Below are 18,092 nucleotides of genomic sequence, written 5' to 3' on the forward strand. Positions count from 1 at the left end.
AAGAGTATGAGCCTTGAAATCCATAAAAGATGGGAGTTTTAACATTTAAATTAAAACTTTTTTTTTTTTTTTTTTTTTAACATAAACCAGTAAATGCCTTCTAAAACCCACAAAAATTTGGGGACAACTCAATACATGTACATAAAAGTAATGTTCTTCTTCAGCAGTTTAGACACAATACTACAATTTAACCAACTGCACCTCTTCTAAGATTCTGACATTTGTAATCAAAAACTAATTCACACAATAGGTTCAAGTCCTTATTTATTTGTGCATTCAAAACAACCAGACGACATTTCAAAAAAATAATTATTTCAATCCCTGACCCTCTTCATTCTTGAAACTTCCAAGATATTTTTTTCTGAACTAAGCAACTAGAAATGATTTTATAATAGTTTAAATGCACTTCTAATAATAACTTTAACAATCATAACAATAATAGATAGATAGATAGATAGATAGATAGATAGATAGATAGATAGATAGATATGAGCAATTAAAACCATTGCTGTTAATACTGCAAGTTTTGGAAGCATTTGAGCTTGCCAAGAATATGGTATATTGCACACAAATTAAAATAACATATTACTGTGTTGTCCTTAAAAACTGCAATTATCATTAAACCACCAATTAATGAGTAACTTACATTCAGTAACAAAGAAATTTAGCATGGTAAGTACAACAGTGTGGCCACTAAACATGTAATCACCACACGTATGAACTCCAGTTAGGGTCATGCCAAATCCACTCCAAATTGCAACAGCCCGATGCAGTTTTGCCCACATGTCACCATAGAGCTGAAATAAAACAGATGTAATGAGTCAATGTGAATATTATAACATAAATATTGCAATATGATACTCTGACAACTGTATCATCTAAATGACAGTATTTTTGAAAGGGCACAATGAGTTCTAAACATTATCTGGTCAGTATATTTTAATCTTTACAACAACTTTATATTCATCTATCTGCAGAATCCATTTATTCCATTGCAAGATCAGAGGGTGTCATAGCTTATCTAAACAGTAACAGACAAAAGGGAGGAAAACAAAGCCAGTGGAAAAACTCCAGTTACACTATCCATATTATATATCTATATATATATATATATATATATATATATAAATATATATATATATATATATATACACACAAACACACACACACACACAACTGCATGCAAAAAGACATTTCAGGTCATTAATAAGTCTAAAATGCATGGTATGCCTTTGGGATCTATGTGAAATCAGGAGTTCTCAGCTAAAAAAAAAAAAAAAAAAAACCTACAAACATTGACAGACTGGCCAAGTAATTACACTCTGCAGCTAGGGACACAACCATTGCAATCCACTGTGCTACACTGTACCCGGAGTAATGTCATATAAATAAAATACTCCTAGAATTCAATATGCTATCTTAAGAGACTTCAGAAACAGTTTGTTATGCATGCACCAATATGGACCAAAAGATTCAAAACAAGCACAAAAAAATACCAAAATGTATTGTTAATTGATAAAATGTCACATTGGAAAAAAATAAAATCTTACAGTGTATCATAGGGTATCTTGCCCAGTTCCTTAAGAAACTAAAAAGTAAGGAGTCAATTCAAGAATTATAGGTAAATCTTTGGGAAAATGAGCACAAAAATCTAATGTATAAAATCAACACCCGCATAAAATGAAGCCCACATTTTGTGTTCAAATATATGAAAAAGCCACATACTTTTATTACGACACAATCTTTTTCAAAGTTTAAAACAGTGCAGTGCAATTTTTTTCTTCCATGTATAGGTTTCAAAATTATTACCACCCATTCAATTTAATATTTGTTGAAGCCTTCCCTGGGGAGTACAACACTGAGCCACTTCCTGTAAGGTGCGACAAGGTTGACACTAGGGCTGGGAAATAGTGCAAAAAAAATAAAACCTTGATGTTTTTAAAACATACTGACATTTTACAATTTATTTGAATATTTCATCATAAGAATCACTTTCAACGATTCTTTGGAAAGAAAGAGAAAAAAATGACGCACAAAATGAAAATACAAATGTATCCTTCCTAGATAATAATAAAAACATACAATAAGAACGTTGTTATTGTGCAGACTCTCTGTGATTTTTTAAATCTGTTTTTACATTTGTAGTTCTCGTTCTTCTTCCCTGTGGCCCTCATAGGGGCCTTCACATCACTTAAAGGGACCCTTTCTTTAAACTCTGCAGTTTTCTTACAATTTTTTCCGTTTTGCTTACCCCATTTTGGGGCCCCTACGCAAGGTTTTGCTGGGAGGCCCTATCTTACACAATTCAAACATGTATGCTAATATTACATGTTTCATCAATATAGTCCACCATTGATGTGCAGTTGAAAAAGGCTATAAAACTTTTTGCAGATGTCCAAAGAAGGCAATGGAATCTTCTTGATCCCTGTGGCTGCATCTGCTACTACTAAATTTAGGAGTTGTCTCCACATGGCACAAAGAACGTTATTAAAGAGAACTTGCTCCTCTTGGCTAACATCAGCTCTGCAATCCAAAACAATGGAGTAGCATTTGGACTGCTTGATGTTACTCAATATATGCTCAATTACCTTTTCACTTATGGAATTAGTGAGCTCATTTTGAATTGTATTTGCTAAGGTAGCTTTTATATGCGGTTTCATAAATGCCTTTAACTACAAGAAAACAACGATAAATCAGACTCATCAAACAGTGAATGCAAAAAGGTTGCTGCGAGGGAAAATAGAATATACTTTGCATATATGGTTATGGAAGAACAACATTTTAAATTATTATTTGGCTATCTTTTTTTTATATATAAATGAGAATCAAGTATAAGCTGTCCTAGGCCAGTTTTGGTTCTCAAATGCAAAGGCGTTATATCTGTCTCATGGAGGTGTCCAATTGATTATTTACAGTCTTATGAAAAAAGTTTGGGAACCCCTCTTAATTCCTTTGGATTTTTGTTTATCATTGGCTGAGCTTTCAAGAGTAGCAACTTCCTTTTAATATATGTCAATGCCTTATGGAGACAGTAGTATTTCTGCAGTGATATTAAGTTTATTGGATTAACAGAATATATGCAATATGCATCATAACAAATTAGACAGGAGCATAAATTTGGGCACCCCCAACAGAGATATTACAATCAATACTTAGTTGAGCCTCCTTTTGCAAACATAACAGCCTCTAGACGGCTCCTATAAGCCTTTGATGAGTGTCTGGATTCTGGATGGAGGTAATTTTTGACATTCTTCCATACAAATCTCTCCAGTTCAGTTAAATTTGATGGCTGCCCAAGCATGGACAGCCTGCTTCAAATCATCCCATAGACTTTCGATGATATTCAAGGCAGGCGACTGTGACAGACATTCCAGAAAATTGTACTTCTCCCTCTGCATGAATGCCTTTGTAGATTTCGAACTGTGTTTTGGGTCATTGTCTTGTTGGATATCCAACCTCTGCCTAACTTCAACTTTGTGACTGAAGCTTGAGCTATGATCCTGAAGAATTTGTTGATTTTGGGCTTGAATTCATCTGACCCTCGACTTTAACCAATGGCACCCAGTCCCCTGAACTAGCCACCCAGCATGATGGAACCTACACCAAATCTGACAGTAGGTAGCAGGTGTTTTTCTTGGAATGCGGTGTTCTTCTTCTGCATGCAAAGCGCTTTTTGTTATGACCAAATAACTCAATTTTTGTCTCATCAGTCACAAAGCACTTTGTTCCAAAATGAATCTGGCTTGTCTAAATGAGCATTTGTGTACCAACAAGTGGTCTGTTTGTTGTGAGAGTGCAGAGAAGTCTTCTTTCTCATCACCCTGCCATACAGATGTCTTTTGTGCAAACTGCACCGAATTGCAGAACAATGTACAGATACACCAACTGCAACAAGATGTTCCCTGCAGGTACTTTGGAAGTGATCTGTGGGTTGTCTAACGATTTCTCACAATCCTGCGCATGTTGCCGCTCCTGTATTTTTCTTGGCCTGCCAGATCTGCTGGGTTTAACAGCAACTGTCTGTGGCCTTCATTTCCTGATTACATTCCTTACAGTTGAAACTCACAGTTTAAACCTCTGAGAAAGCTTTTTGTAGCCTTCCCCCTAAACCATGATACTGAACAATCTTTGTTTTCAGATCTTTTGAGAGCTGCTTTTGAGGATCCCATGCTGTCGTTCTTCAGAGGAGAGTCAAAGGGAAGCACAACTTGCAACTGACCACCTTAAATACTTTTTCTCATGATTGGACACACCTGTCTATGAAGTTCAAGGCTTAACGAGCTAATCCAACCGATTTGGTGTTGCAAGTAATCAGTTTTGAGCATTTACATGCATTCAAATCAACAAAATAACAAGGATACCCAAATTTTGCACAGCCAGTTTTTCACATTTGATTTTATTTCATACAACTAAATACTTCTTCACTAAAAATCTTTGTTCGGAAAACACCCCACATACCACTGTTATCTTTTTTGTTGAAAGTAGAGTAAATTATTATGCATGCTGAGAAGGTTCCCAAACTTTTTCATATGACTGTCGTTAAATAATTTGCAGGTCAGTTCCCTTGTGCAACGTGAGGCACCTGCTTTTCTCATAGAGTATCTCTCTCTGGTGTAGAGAAATCCCTTTTGTGGATTATCTATTAAAATAATTTAATAGTTAGCAACTGCAGACTGATATTTATCTGGCCCCATTGTCCTAAGAGTGTGTGTGCTTTTTTATTTATCACAGTGTCTTCTCTCAGACAGCTGTCAATTAGGTATCACAGCAAAAAGTTGCCCCTCACATGCCGATCCATAACAACCAGATAAACTACCTACAAAAATCGCCACTCTGTAAGAGTAATCAAACACCTCCCACTTAAACAGAACCATTTTGATTGGTGTGCCCACCTGTTGGCATCGTACTGCCTAAATGCAACCATAGTAGCATTCAGGAAAAAAGGAAAAACTCTGAATCGCAGGTAGTGTACCCCGATTTCCACATCTCGTCTAATGACATATATAACGAGTGCGACTTGTGAAGTCCATGATGAAGCAGTGCTAAGAATACACCAAAAACTATGATTTGGGAAAGGCTTTAACTTCGTCCAAAGCTTTCCTCACACTGGTTTCCATTCTGCTGTTTCTGTATTAAGTGTTAAAGTAAACTGAATGTGCTGCTACTTTTTAACTTTGCTTTTACATTAGTTGGTCTGACATCTGATCTTTCATATCCAAACAATTCAAGACAACTGAATTTGGAGCTAGCTCATTTGTAAGAAGAGGCATAGTCCATCCACATTCTTTGCATTAATATGTTTTGAACTGTACACACCTGACCCAGCTGATCAAAACTAAAGTTTTTGCTCAACTGTTTAAAAAAAAAAAAAAAACTGCAATTTTCATGTTTAAACACTGCTTTATACCAGTAGTTTGAATTAATGATTTAAATTGAGAAAAAAAAATGCCCAGACCTAGTTGGAGCACATGTTCATTTCCCCATGCAGAACTTCGATAGTCTTAGGTTTGCATTTATGAACGGCCCTCTCCAGTTCAAACCAAAGGTTTCCAATAGGACTCAAGTCCGCAGACTGAGATGACCACTGCAAAACATTGATTTCCTGTTCCAACAGCTGTTTTTGTGTTAATTTTGATGCATGTCTGGAGTAACTATCTAAGGCCTTTTCACAACCTCATGGCAGAGGCAACCGGTTTCTGGGCCTAAATACACTGGTACTTCAGGAATTCATAATGTTATCAATCTTAACATGAGTCATTGGAGTACTACTGGCAAAGCAGCTCCAAAGCATCAATGATCCATCACATTTTTACAGTTTTAATCACATGCTTTTACTTGTATACTTTCCTTTTTGTCACCCAAAATATGATCACAACACACTATTCCCCTCCACTGATTCTTAGGAAAGTTGAGCTGCTGCAATATGTGAGTGGTGTACACTAACGACTTTTTTCATGCAAACCATACAAAAAACTTGTTGACATGGATGTGACATTGAATGCTTATTTTTGAAAGTTGATTAACCACAAGATTCCACCAAAATGTGATCTTTATATTCTTCATTACTTTGCTTGGTAGCAATATGCACAATGTGTCCTCTTCTTAACAAATCTGCAACTGTTCCAAACTTCTGAAACTTTATGATTATTGTCCTGACTGTACATAATTGTATTTTCCAATGGTTATGTATTTCTGTACAATTTTCTGATCAACTGACATCACTTTTTTTTCCCCCACAGTTGTGGATGACAAGTAGATTTTACAAACAAGGTCCCCTTACTGTATATACCCTAGGAAAACAGGAAAGGCAGCAATAAAGTTCTTAAGAGATTGAGAACAACTAAAAAAACAATTTCATAACAAAACACCACTTTTTTGAATTTACTGTAAATATTCTGTACAGATGCCAATTTTCATGTATTTAAGAAAAAAAAAATACTATTACTTTTAAAATCTAAATAATTTTTATTAAAGTGAAGGTAAATAGTTTCTCCAAATATTTGCATCATTATGCATCTTGATTATTTTACACATTCATTTTTACTTACACATTCATTTTAAGAGGGGTAATAATTCTTTACATGACTCTTAGCAACATAAAATAAATGCTACCTGAGTAATGTAAAATGCCACTATGAAAAATATCTATTATATAGTGTTGACCATATCTATACACACTTCAAATAAACATGCAAATAATAAATAATTTTGAAAATTTACACACCTTTCCAGAACACTGCAAGTGTTGACCAGGGACAGATAAAGATGTTACAAACATTGTAATACAACGCAACATAAACACAGTGCCCATCAGACTACTCATTCTACGTAACAGAATAGACCTGTGAGAAAAGAAACAAATAAAAGAAAATACAAACTGGACATTATAGCAGCTAAAATAAGAACATACAGTATAACAATCCAAAAAGAAACTGTTCAGATTTATGCAAATTCACTTCATGTATTAATAAATTACAAAGCCTTGTTTAATATACAAGTCAATAATACAAATTAAGAATGCTGAACAAATTAAAATTTTTTTGCCAATAGTTTAAAAATCACACATAAATTGAGTGCAACATTAAATAAGAAAACAATTTAATAGAGTAACATTGAAACTGTTTGGTACAGCATACTGATCATCTAAAATTAAAGCAGTAATTAAAAAATGAAAGTGACTTATTCATATTTCTCTACTATATTTAAAATGGACCTAATGTTTTGGCCTTGTACAGCTATAAAAATTCAAACATACACTTCCTCTAGAAGATTTTGCTAAATAGTTTGAATGTATGACTTGTAGCTTACTTGTCTTCCACAGCAAAAAATTAAATATATGGTAGAAGGCGTCTTTTCCTTTAAATAGAAAATATGATTCTGTTGAGATACGCCTGTACCAACCTAGCTCAGGTATGATTTTCCTGTCTTTTCTCCTGCCGAACTGTCATATTGCAAGGTTTTTTTTGACGTTCATCAGTCTTTTAGTCATTCAACAAACTTTCGGTCATTAAGATTAGTATTATGGCCATATCATTTTAGCATATTGAACTGTTTGATCTGTAGCTACTACACGGGTGTGTGGTTTTTATGTGAGGGGTTGTTGTGTTGACAAGTAAACTATATTCTTCCCAATTTCACCATTCCTGTCTGTATTTAACGTTATGTAGAAACTACAGTTTCTTAGCAATGGCTTGAACTCTGTCCCCTTTAAAATCATTTTATTTTCTTGTTGCAGTCTTCTTGCTGTCCACAGTTAATTCTATACTAGTTGCACTAGCCAGGACATTGCTTACAGCAATACTGTATAGAAGTATGACTCTCATAACATAGTAAGAATTTTAACTTATGCCGGTGCAAAATGCTAGCCAAAAGTATCAGCAGAGGCATGGCTTTAAATATCTCAGCTAAACAGAGCCCACTGCATTGAAATGAAAATGCGTCCTTTTAAACAGAGGATCAGTCTACTCTCCAGAACAATTTAAAAAATTATCTGATTATATGAATACTATGAAGAAAATAGATTAGTAGCAATAACCACAATGTCAACATTTTTTTTAATTTAGCAGTCTTTATAGATTATTATGATATATATGGTTTTACCTGTGTTTATGAAGAAGCAATACTAACAACCATATTGTGCATAGAATAATACCACAAGCTTCGGCCATTGCAAAGGCCCATGGTATTCTAGGTACACTGTAAAAGAAACACAAGAAACTGTGGTAAACAGTACATGACACATTTACTTTCATTTCACGCCCCCAAGCCCATTTAAATAATTTGTAAAAATCATTAGTCATTCAAAAATTAATTCACAAATGCATACATTTTCTAATTTTAGCTGGTATTGTTAAAAATTGGGGTACTCCAAAACACTAGTGTAATCAATGTTCACATACCTGTCCAAAAATATGTCTGGTAAAGGTGGGTACGTCTGCATATCAGGCACTCGCTCGTGTACGATAACCATGACAAAGGATGTAAATCCAAACACAAATATTACATAAATACAGCTTAGAACAGTCTTCCAGTACTCGGGATCAAGCCTTCGTTGTTTATTTTTCCCATTTGAATATTGGTGATACTGCTCACTACTTAGACTGGTAATAGTACTATCATAGTCCCGGGAAGGATCACCATTACAAAGCCAATCATTTGCTGACTGGGAAGACAAGCTATGTCCATAAGATCCAACAGTCCAACTTTCACAACCAAGTTCTTCTAAAATATCAGTGTTCTGCTTTTGAAGTTTGCGAATTGAAACCATCAGCCTTTTGATATCCCCTAGAACTTTCAGTTCAAGTGGAGGAGAACGGAGGTCATACTCTGTCAAAGTCAATAAGGAAATACCATCAAGCCTGTGCTTTTCACACAGTAGTTCAACATAGTCACGGAAACCCTCATCTTTAAGCCACTTGGCTACATTTTTGGTTGTCCAGCGGCGTATACTCAGCTGACTCATTGTCATTACTTTACCTGTGAAAACGAGAGAAGAAAAAAAAAAAACACAATTATATGTTAGTGTAAATGAAAAACAAAGCAGGAAGATTTTGTCCATAACAAACATTTTTATTTAGAATACAACATATTGAATTTATGTAGTATCAAGACTTAATTAGCAAAGGCGGCAACATTCACTCCTACTTCAATTAATCATCAAACTAAGCTAATCAGAAAGTAGTAAAGTGGTCGTTTTATTTTCATTTTAAGCTTGTATTTTTTGTTTAGCAAGTGAATTAAGCTTCCTAATTACAATAGCTGTGGATAATCTACATACAGCATGTTAAGTTTGCATTAACATTTCTAAATAAATTTGTCCTGATGAACTTTGAGTCTGTTAATGTTTGTTAAGATTACTGTAATTTGAAGTATGTCAAGTAAATAACCAAAGTAATTTTTGATAAGAACTTAGTAAAAGGATAATGTAATAATTTATATTATAATATACTGTATAATTATAATGTAATCCAAGTTGTAATAACCAGATGTTACTTCATTGGATATTGGGATTTAAAGTTGAAGTAAAGTTTCATTGGGTAGTTGCAATGGCTCAGTTTCTACTAAATACCACCACTTTTCTCAGACTTTTCCCTGGGGCCAGCCCAGTAAAGTGCCTATCTATACTGTAGTTAAGGAGGATTGAAGAAGGTGTTAAGAACACTACCTGCAAAATATGAGTTGCCTTGCAGCAAATGCAGTACTTATTATGCTGATGAATTTAATAAAACGAATACGTTATTCAGAATGACATAGAAAATCACGTATTTATAATATTTAGGTGATAAAGCATTTATAATATCTATATCTATCTGTACATACAAGTCCTGATCAAAAGTTTAAGACCACTTGAAAAATGGCAAAAAATCATATTTTGCATGGTTGGATCTTAACAAGGTTCCAAGTAGAGCTTCAACATGCAACAAGAAGAAATGGGAGTGAGACAAAACATTTGTTGAGCATGCAATTTAATGAAAACAACGATTAAACTGAAACAGGCTGTTTTACAGCTGATCAAAAGTTTAAGACCACACCTCCAAAAAAACCCGTAAACCCCCCCAAAACAGAAATCAAACTTCCAAACATGAACTCAGTACTGAGTAGCTCCACCGTTATTGTTGATCACTTCAAAAATTCGTTGCGGCATGCTTGATGCAAGCGTTTCCATGAGGTGAGTGGGAACATTTCTCCAAGTGGTAAGAACCACTCGCAGAAAGTTCAAAACGACACATTTCAGACCTAAGCATATGGGCATCATTTATACAGTCCTGATCAAAAGTTTAAGACCACTTGAAAAAGCAGGATGGGCCAAAAGAGTGATGTTATTCTCCTGGAAGAAGTCCCTTGTCCTGCGGGCATTGTGTACTGTAGCGTTGTCCTGTTGAAAAACCCAGTCGTTACCACACAGACGAGGGCCCTCAGTCATGAGGAATGCTCTCTGCAACATCTGGACATAGCCAGCGGCCGTTTGACGCCCCTGCACTTCCTGAAGCTCCATTGTTCCACTGAAGGAAAAAAGCACCCCAGACCATTATGGCGCCCCCTCCACTGTGGCGCGTAGAAAACATCTCAGGTGGGATCTGCTTGTCATGCCAGTAACGTTGGAAACCATCAGGACCATCAAGGTTAAATTTTTTCTCATCAGAGAATAAAACTTTCTTCCACCTTTGAATGTCCCATGTTTGGTGCTCTCTTGCAAAGTCCAAACGAGCAGTTCTGTGGCGTTCAAGGAGACGAGGTCTTTGAAGACGTTTTTTTGTTTTTGAAGTCCTTCAGTCTCAGATGCCGTCTGATGGTTATGGGGCTGCAGTCAGCACCAGTAACGGCCTTAATTTGGGTCGAGGATCGTCCAATGTCTTGACGGACAGCCAATTGGATCCTCCGGCTCAGTGCTGGTGAAATTTTTTTGGGTCTTCCACTTGACTTTTTTGTTCCATAACCCTCAGGATCATTTAAGAAATTCCAAATGACTGTCTTACTGCGTCCCACCTCAGCAGCGATGGCGCGCTGTGAGAGACCCTGCTTATGCAGTTCAACAACCCGACCACGTTCAAAAAAGGGAGAGTTTTTTTTGCCTTTGCCATCAGAACGTGTGACTACCTGACAGAAAATGACAATGAATCCACATCTTTGCACAGATTTGGCCTTTTAAAGGCATGTGGTCCTAAAATTTTGATCAGCTGTAAAACAGCCTGTTTCAATTTAATCGTTATTTTCAATTAATTGAATGCTCAAAAACTGTTTTGTCTCACTCCCATTTCTTCTTGTTGCATGTTGAAGCTCTACTTGGAACCTTGTTAAGATCCAACCATGCAAAATATGATTTTTTGCCATTTTTCAAGTGGTCTTAAACTTTTGATCAGGACTGTATATACATATACACATATATATATATGCACACATACACTGTATAAATAAATAAATATCTGTATATGTCTAATAAAATGAATACGACATTCAGAATGACACAGAAAAATCATGTACATGCAAATGCATACCAATTAAAATCACATAACATATTTATAATATACAGTCATACGAAAAAGTTTGGGAACTCCTCTTAATTCTGGATGGAGGAATTTTTGACCATTCTTCCATACAAAATCTCTCCAGTTCAGTTAAATTTGATGGCTGCCGAGCATGGACAGCCTGCTTCAAATCATCCCATAGCTTTTCTATGATATTCAGGTCAGGGGACTATGACGGCCATTCCAGAACATTGTACTTCTCCCTCTGCATGAATGCCTTTGTAGATTTCAAACTGTGTTTTGGGTCATTGTCTTGTTGGAATATCCAACCCCTGCGTAACTTCAACTTTGTGACTGATGCTTGAGTTGAATTCATCCAACCCTCGACTTTAACAAGGGCCCCACAGCATTATAGAACCTCCACCAAACTGATAGTAGGTAGCAGGTGTTTTTCTTGCAATGCAGTGTTCTTCTTCCACCATACAAAGTGCTTTTTGTTATAACCAAATAACTCAATAAGAGTCCAAAGCACTTTGTTCCAAAATGAATCTGGCTTGTCTAAATGAGCATTTGCATACAACAAGCGACTGTTTGTGGTGTGAGTGCAGAAAGGGCTTCTTTCTCATCACCCTGCTACACAGATGTTCTTTGTGCAAATTGTGCTGAATTGTAGAACGATGTACAGATACTGGAACATCTTGCTGCAGATGGTGTAGGTCTTTGGAGGTGATCTGTGGGTTGTCTGTAACCATTCTCACTATCCTGCACATGTGCCGCTCCTGTATTTTTCTTGGCTTGCCAGACCTGGTTTTAACAGCAACTGTGCCTGTGGCCTTCCATTTCCCAATTACATTCCTTACAGTTGAAACTGACAGTTTAAACGTCTGAGAGAGCTTTTTGTAGCCTTCCCCTAAACCATGATACTGAACAATCTTTGTTTTCAGATCTTTTGAGGGTTGCTTTGAGGATCCCATGCGGTCACTCTTCAGAGGAGAGTCAAAGGGAAGCACAACTTGCAATTGACCAACTTAAATACCTTTTCTCATGACTGGACACACCTGTCTATGAAGTTCAAGGCTTAACAAGCTAATCCAATCAATTTGGTGTTGCAAGTAATCAGTATTGAGCAGTTACATGCATTCAAATCAGCAAAATTACAAGGGTACCCACATTTTTGATTTAATTTCATACAATTAAATACTGCTTCACTAAAAATCTTTGTTCGGAAAACACCCCAGTACTCAGATGTTCCTAGGAAATGAAAGACATGCCACTGTTATCCTTTTTGTTGAAAGTAGAGTAAATTATTATGCAGGCTGAGAGGGGTTCCCAAACTTTTTCATATGACTATACATCTATATTCAGTATATCTATATAAATCTGTATCTCTCTATTATTAAAAAAAAAACCTGGAAAGCAAAAGCAAGCAAGGCTACGATACGTGATCTTCTCGGAAGACATTTAAAAGACCCGGGAGACGACAGAGACTTGCCACGGTGCGTCTCGCGGGGACCGTAAACATGAGACTTTCTGCCAAGAGATTGTCCCAGGGTCACCTCGCGGGGACGTGGAACATGTGATTCTTGCAAGACGCACCCTACTTACAAAAGATATTATATAAGAGCACACCCATCAAAAAAAAATCAATGGTGTAAAAGCACGTAGTATACACAGATCATGTGCTCTTAGCACATATAAAGCGTATAAGGACAATACGGAGAATAGAGACCCAAAGGCGTTAGAGAGAAAAAAAGGCAGATAAGAGATTATGAAAGCAGTGGAGTTCGACAGGCTCAAACAAACAATGGCGCGATACACATGCAGAGAAAGGTACAGAATATGAAAGCAGTAAAATTAGAAAGTATTATGGCGTCCCAGCCAGGTTGAGGGATTTTTGGTTTTAAGTGACTGTTAGGTCCGATTGAGGGAGGGCGGAGTACAGCACGTAAGACTGATGGCGGGGTATCGATTGATGCGGTAAGGGGGGGCGTTGGAGAGGGTGCTAGAAAGTTGTGTTTGGGGTTAGGAAGTCAGCGATTGTTCAAGTAAAAATTTTGTGACACTTTATCATGTCTGTCGCACCAGTATCAAAGAAAAGATTACCGCAAACAAAGAGGTGATTAATCATCAGAACTAGGTGTAATTGAAAAAATAGCAGGACAAAGCCATGTCAGAAACAAAAGGCGAAGAGTAGAATACAAAGTGTTTTCACCTTTGCATCATTCAATGCACAAAATGTGGATTTACACAATAATGGACCATACGCTATGAGAATCTGTGGTCCCGGAACAGTTTAAGCAACGACAAGTTAAATTTCAAAGAATACACAATTCGGTCGGGTGTATATTGATGATCACGGAGAAGCAATGCAAATTTTAACAGGCAAAAAGAAATGTATATATTCCGCGAATAACGTTACACACCAAAAGAGATCGTGATATGCCATTCGTATTAAAATGTTTACAGTTTACCGTGAGAATAGCTTTTGCTATGACAATCAATAAATCACAGGGACAAACATTAGAAAAACTCAGATTATTTATTACAGAAACAGAAACAATATTCACTCACAGGCAGTTATACATTGCATTGTCACAATGTGTCTCCAAAAAATATTGTTTTTAATGAAGCTTTAAAGTAAAAGTGCAAATAATGAAATTGAAACAATTCCAAAGAAAAAAAAAATTTTAATTATATATCCGATTAACCAAACACAGGGGTTGGCAAGCAAAGCGAGCAGGGGGCGAAACCCCCTAGTATGTCTATATTTATATCTATATAAATCTGTATATGTCTATATTTATATCTATATCACACACACATGATTTGTGATTAGTGCAGTACTGAATCAAGAGCTTTGTTTTTTTTTCTATAATCTTATTATGAAAAAATACACCAGGTTTGGTGCCTGTATAGAAAACATATACAGTCCCTACCATGATTATTAGCACTTCTGCTGAAGAAAAAAAAAAGTTGCACAAAAGAAAATTTATTCAGAGAAAAAAATAATCCCTCATTAAGAAATATTTTTAACAAAACCACATATGCCACTCCTAGAAATTCTTATGAACAAAGTGTAACTGAAGCATTTTTCCCCATTTAAATATGACTTTTTTAAGTTGATCAGAGTTTGCAGGAATGTTTCAAGCAGTAATCAATTAACTTGCTGTTCCACTGAGGTGTAAATATGAGGTAACATATGATTTCCTTATCAATTCATCAACATGGGAAAGATAACAGAATACATAAGTCAAATGAGAGAAATGTGTGTTGACCTTCATAAGTCAGGGAATGGCTATACAGAAATTGCTACTCACCTAACAGTGCCCATAAAAAGTTCAAATCAACTGAAACTGTTACCAACTTGCCTGGATGAGAACCCAAGTTTATTCTGCTCCCACACACAGTGAGCAGGATGGTAAGAGAGGTTAAAAAAATCCCCAATAATTACTGTTGGAAAAAACACAGAAAAAAAGTATCATTTGGAGCAACCAAGTCTCCAAAACTACCATCACATATCACCTCCATGCCAACAGATTATTTGGAAGGCTTGCCAGAAAAAATAATTTCCTATCATTTAACCACACACATAAGTGCACAGAGTTTGCCAAACGCTACTGGAACACCAATTGAAACCGTGTTCTATAGTCAGAAGAAATGAAAATTGAGCTTTTTGGCAACAAATACACAAGGTGGGTTTGGTGCAAAAAGAAGGTTAGCTATATTGAAGAGAACCTGCTCCTTAATCTCAAGTACTGTGGACGTTCTGTGATGTTGTGGGGATGCTTTTATGCCAAAGGCCCTGGGAAACCTTGTTTGGGTACATAGCTTCATGGACTTCATTAAATACCAGGAGCATTTTAAAGTTCATGTAGCTACCTCTGAAAACTGGGTTATCACTGGATTTTCCAGTAGGACAGTGATTCAAAACACATGCCCAAATCAACACAAAAATGATTAAAGGAACATAAAAACCAGCTTCTGCAATGGCTTTCTCAGTTCATGGACCTAAGCCCAATTGAAAACCTGTGCATTGGGCTAAAGAATAAAAGTGCACAAGAGTGGGCCTTGGACTCTGGATAATCTGGAGAGTCTGTAAAGAGGAATGGTCTCAGAAACCCTGCTCTATACTCTCCAACTTTGTAAGATGTTATATGAGAAGACTCAATGATTTTTTTGGCAAATGGAGGTTGAATTAAATTCATGGGTGCCAATAATCATGGCATTTGTGGTGGTGTTAAAAATAAATTATTTCTCATATTTATTTTACTTAAAGGTTGTATTTTTCTAAGTTTTCAGTGTGAGATTAAGGTTTTTCACCAAAAAGTGCTTTTTATGTCATTTTTAGTCATCTATACCAGAGTACCAGTACTTGTAGAGGGAATTGTATGTATATATATATATATATATATATATATATATATATATATATACACACACACACACACACACCTATATGGAACTGCTTTTCGATCTTTAAGGTGTTTGAGTACAGGGGTGCGGAAATCCAACGCCCGACACAGGTAAATTGACCGTCGGACAAGCGTGTTTTTCTGGTTTCAGTTGTCCGCGGACAAGTGCAATTTTCTGGAGAAAAATATTTTATGTGCTGTGCAGGGCACATTTTACCACTACTTTCACATTTTAAACATTTGGGTACATACTTTGTGCGGAAACAGTCTACTTAGGCATGTTCTTCATGTCTCAAATTGGTCTTCAATACTGTTTACAAAATGACGGATGATATTTCAAAGGGGAAGCACCCTTACGGTCTTACATAAGTATTTTACCCTAATACTTACATGCTTGGAGATGCGGTCATTTTTTTCATGCCGACATTACGATGTAATCTGATAATTTTTCATTATAATCAATAACTTTTATATATTACCAGTAACGGCGTACTGCACGATAAAATGCAGTGAATACACTTGACTTGAGCATTCCTAGTTTTCATCCTCTTTCTCTGTACGTTTACCATTCATTTGCTCAGAGGTTGATGAGCTTGCTGCTTCCTGAGCAGCTCTTCTTTTCTCCACCGTAGCGGCCAGCTGCTTCTCTTCTTTCGTTGGCATCTTTCACGTTAAAACTGATTAAGTTAGTTTTTGTGTTGCAATTACTTAGTACATTTTCTTTAATTTTTCACTTAAACTGGCACTTAAGTCTTCAATCTGCCTCAAGAATGATTAGCGAAAGTGGTGGGGAATGAGAACGGCTCCCATACGCATGTGCCGCCCTGCTGCGCACTGCCGAGAGTTGATTCAACAATAAAATAAAATAAAAATAAAGAGTAATACAAATCATCACCCCGAAAGCAGATAGTAGACATCACGTAGTATACTGTATGTGTACCAAATTTCAAGTCAAAAGGTGAAATGGTTTGCGAGCTACAGGTGATTTAAAATCCTGGACAGACAAATGAACAGGCACGGTAGCGTATTATAGAAGAAGATTGATAAAATTCATTGTTTCTACATAAAAATGCAGTCATTTTATTTACAATACAATTGTTTTCACCACATAACAAAGCTTGTTAGGCAGTTAATCTTTCCTGAAATTTGCGATTTTGTGTTGGTTGTGATATATTAAGAAGTTAAGAAATTTATTGCGTGACAACATCAATTTTGATGAGCTGTCAATAGATCGTTTTTGATTAGCGAATATTTCATATAAAACAAGTTGGTTTCGCGCTGTCAGTTTATTAAAAATAAAGAAGAAAACATTCTAACGGTTTCCAAAGGTTATGAAATATCTATAAAAATCTTCACTGTAACTGTAGTATGTGAAACAGAACTAGTGTAGCTATAATGAAGGCATTGTTTATTAGTGAGTTAAAATGATAAGGGAATCTTTTATATAATGTTCTAGAGCAAGGTGGCAAAATACTACTCCCTGAAAGAACTTTTTTCAATTTTAAAATGGAAGGCAGTTTTGGTATCAATAAAAGAGATCAGAAAAAATAAACTATTTTTCACTTTTGTTATTTGTTTATGGACAAGTGAATTTAACTGGTGGACAAGTGGATTTTCTAAGTTTACTTGTCCGTGGACAAGTAGAAAAAAATTTGATTTCCACACCCCTGGAGTACATAATGAGATGCTGAAAATCACATTTTGTGTCAAATGTATCACCATATCAATTTAAGTCCATATCACCTAACCCTAGTATGGGGTATCATTTGACAGTCACCAGTAACCTAACTTGAACATTGTTGTACAGGAAAAAAAAACCCATGTAGACTCCGAGTGTAAGAGCAAATTTCTCACAAACAGATCAATCTGGGTTTCAAACCAAGGCTTCAGGTTATGTGAAGTAATAGTGCATTCAAAAGCACCACAGTGCTACTCTAAACTATGATAATTCACATTTAAAAGGTGCCCTTTCACAACTCCAGAGACATGAGTTCAAATTTATTTCTGATCAATGTCTGTTTTTTGTTCTTTTTGTGAAGATTTCCCACCCATGTCCATGTAGGTTTTTCACAAGATACTCTGGCATTCTTTTCAATTATATGAGAGATTCTGTGTACATATGGTAAGTGTGTTCGGTGATGTACTAGGGCATGGTCTAGGAAGGGTTCCTGCCTCTCACTCTATTCTGCAGAAGTAGCTCTAACCTCCCTGACCT

At 36.1% G+C, this 18,092-nt stretch overlaps 1 protein-coding gene across 10 annotated transcripts in view; it reads right to left on the reverse strand.

Annotated features, from left to right (window-relative positions):
* The window catches only part of samd8 (sterile alpha motif domain containing 8), a 197,642-nt gene that overhangs the window by 15,989 nt on the left and 163,561 nt on the right, over window positions 1-18,092 (reverse strand). For all 10 annotated transcript variants that reach the window (XM_028795562.2, XM_028795559.2, XM_028795565.2 and 7 more), the window contains 4 exons: window positions 8,400-8,976; window positions 8,101-8,196; window positions 6,725-6,842; window positions 647-797 (listed from right to left, as the gene is read on the reverse strand). In XM_028795562.2, the coding sequence (XP_028651395.1) occupies window positions 647-797; window positions 6,725-6,842; window positions 8,101-8,196; window positions 8,400-8,976 (942 nt within the window). The remainder of the gene's footprint in view (window positions 1-646; window positions 798-6,724; window positions 6,843-8,100; window positions 8,197-8,399; window positions 8,977-18,092) is intronic.

The sequence above is a fragment of the Erpetoichthys calabaricus genome, chromosome 2 (assembly GCF_900747795.2).
Source record: "Erpetoichthys calabaricus chromosome 2, fErpCal1.3, whole genome shotgun sequence".
NCBI classification, from domain to species: domain Eukaryota; kingdom Metazoa; phylum Chordata; class Cladistia; order Polypteriformes; family Polypteridae; genus Erpetoichthys; species Erpetoichthys calabaricus.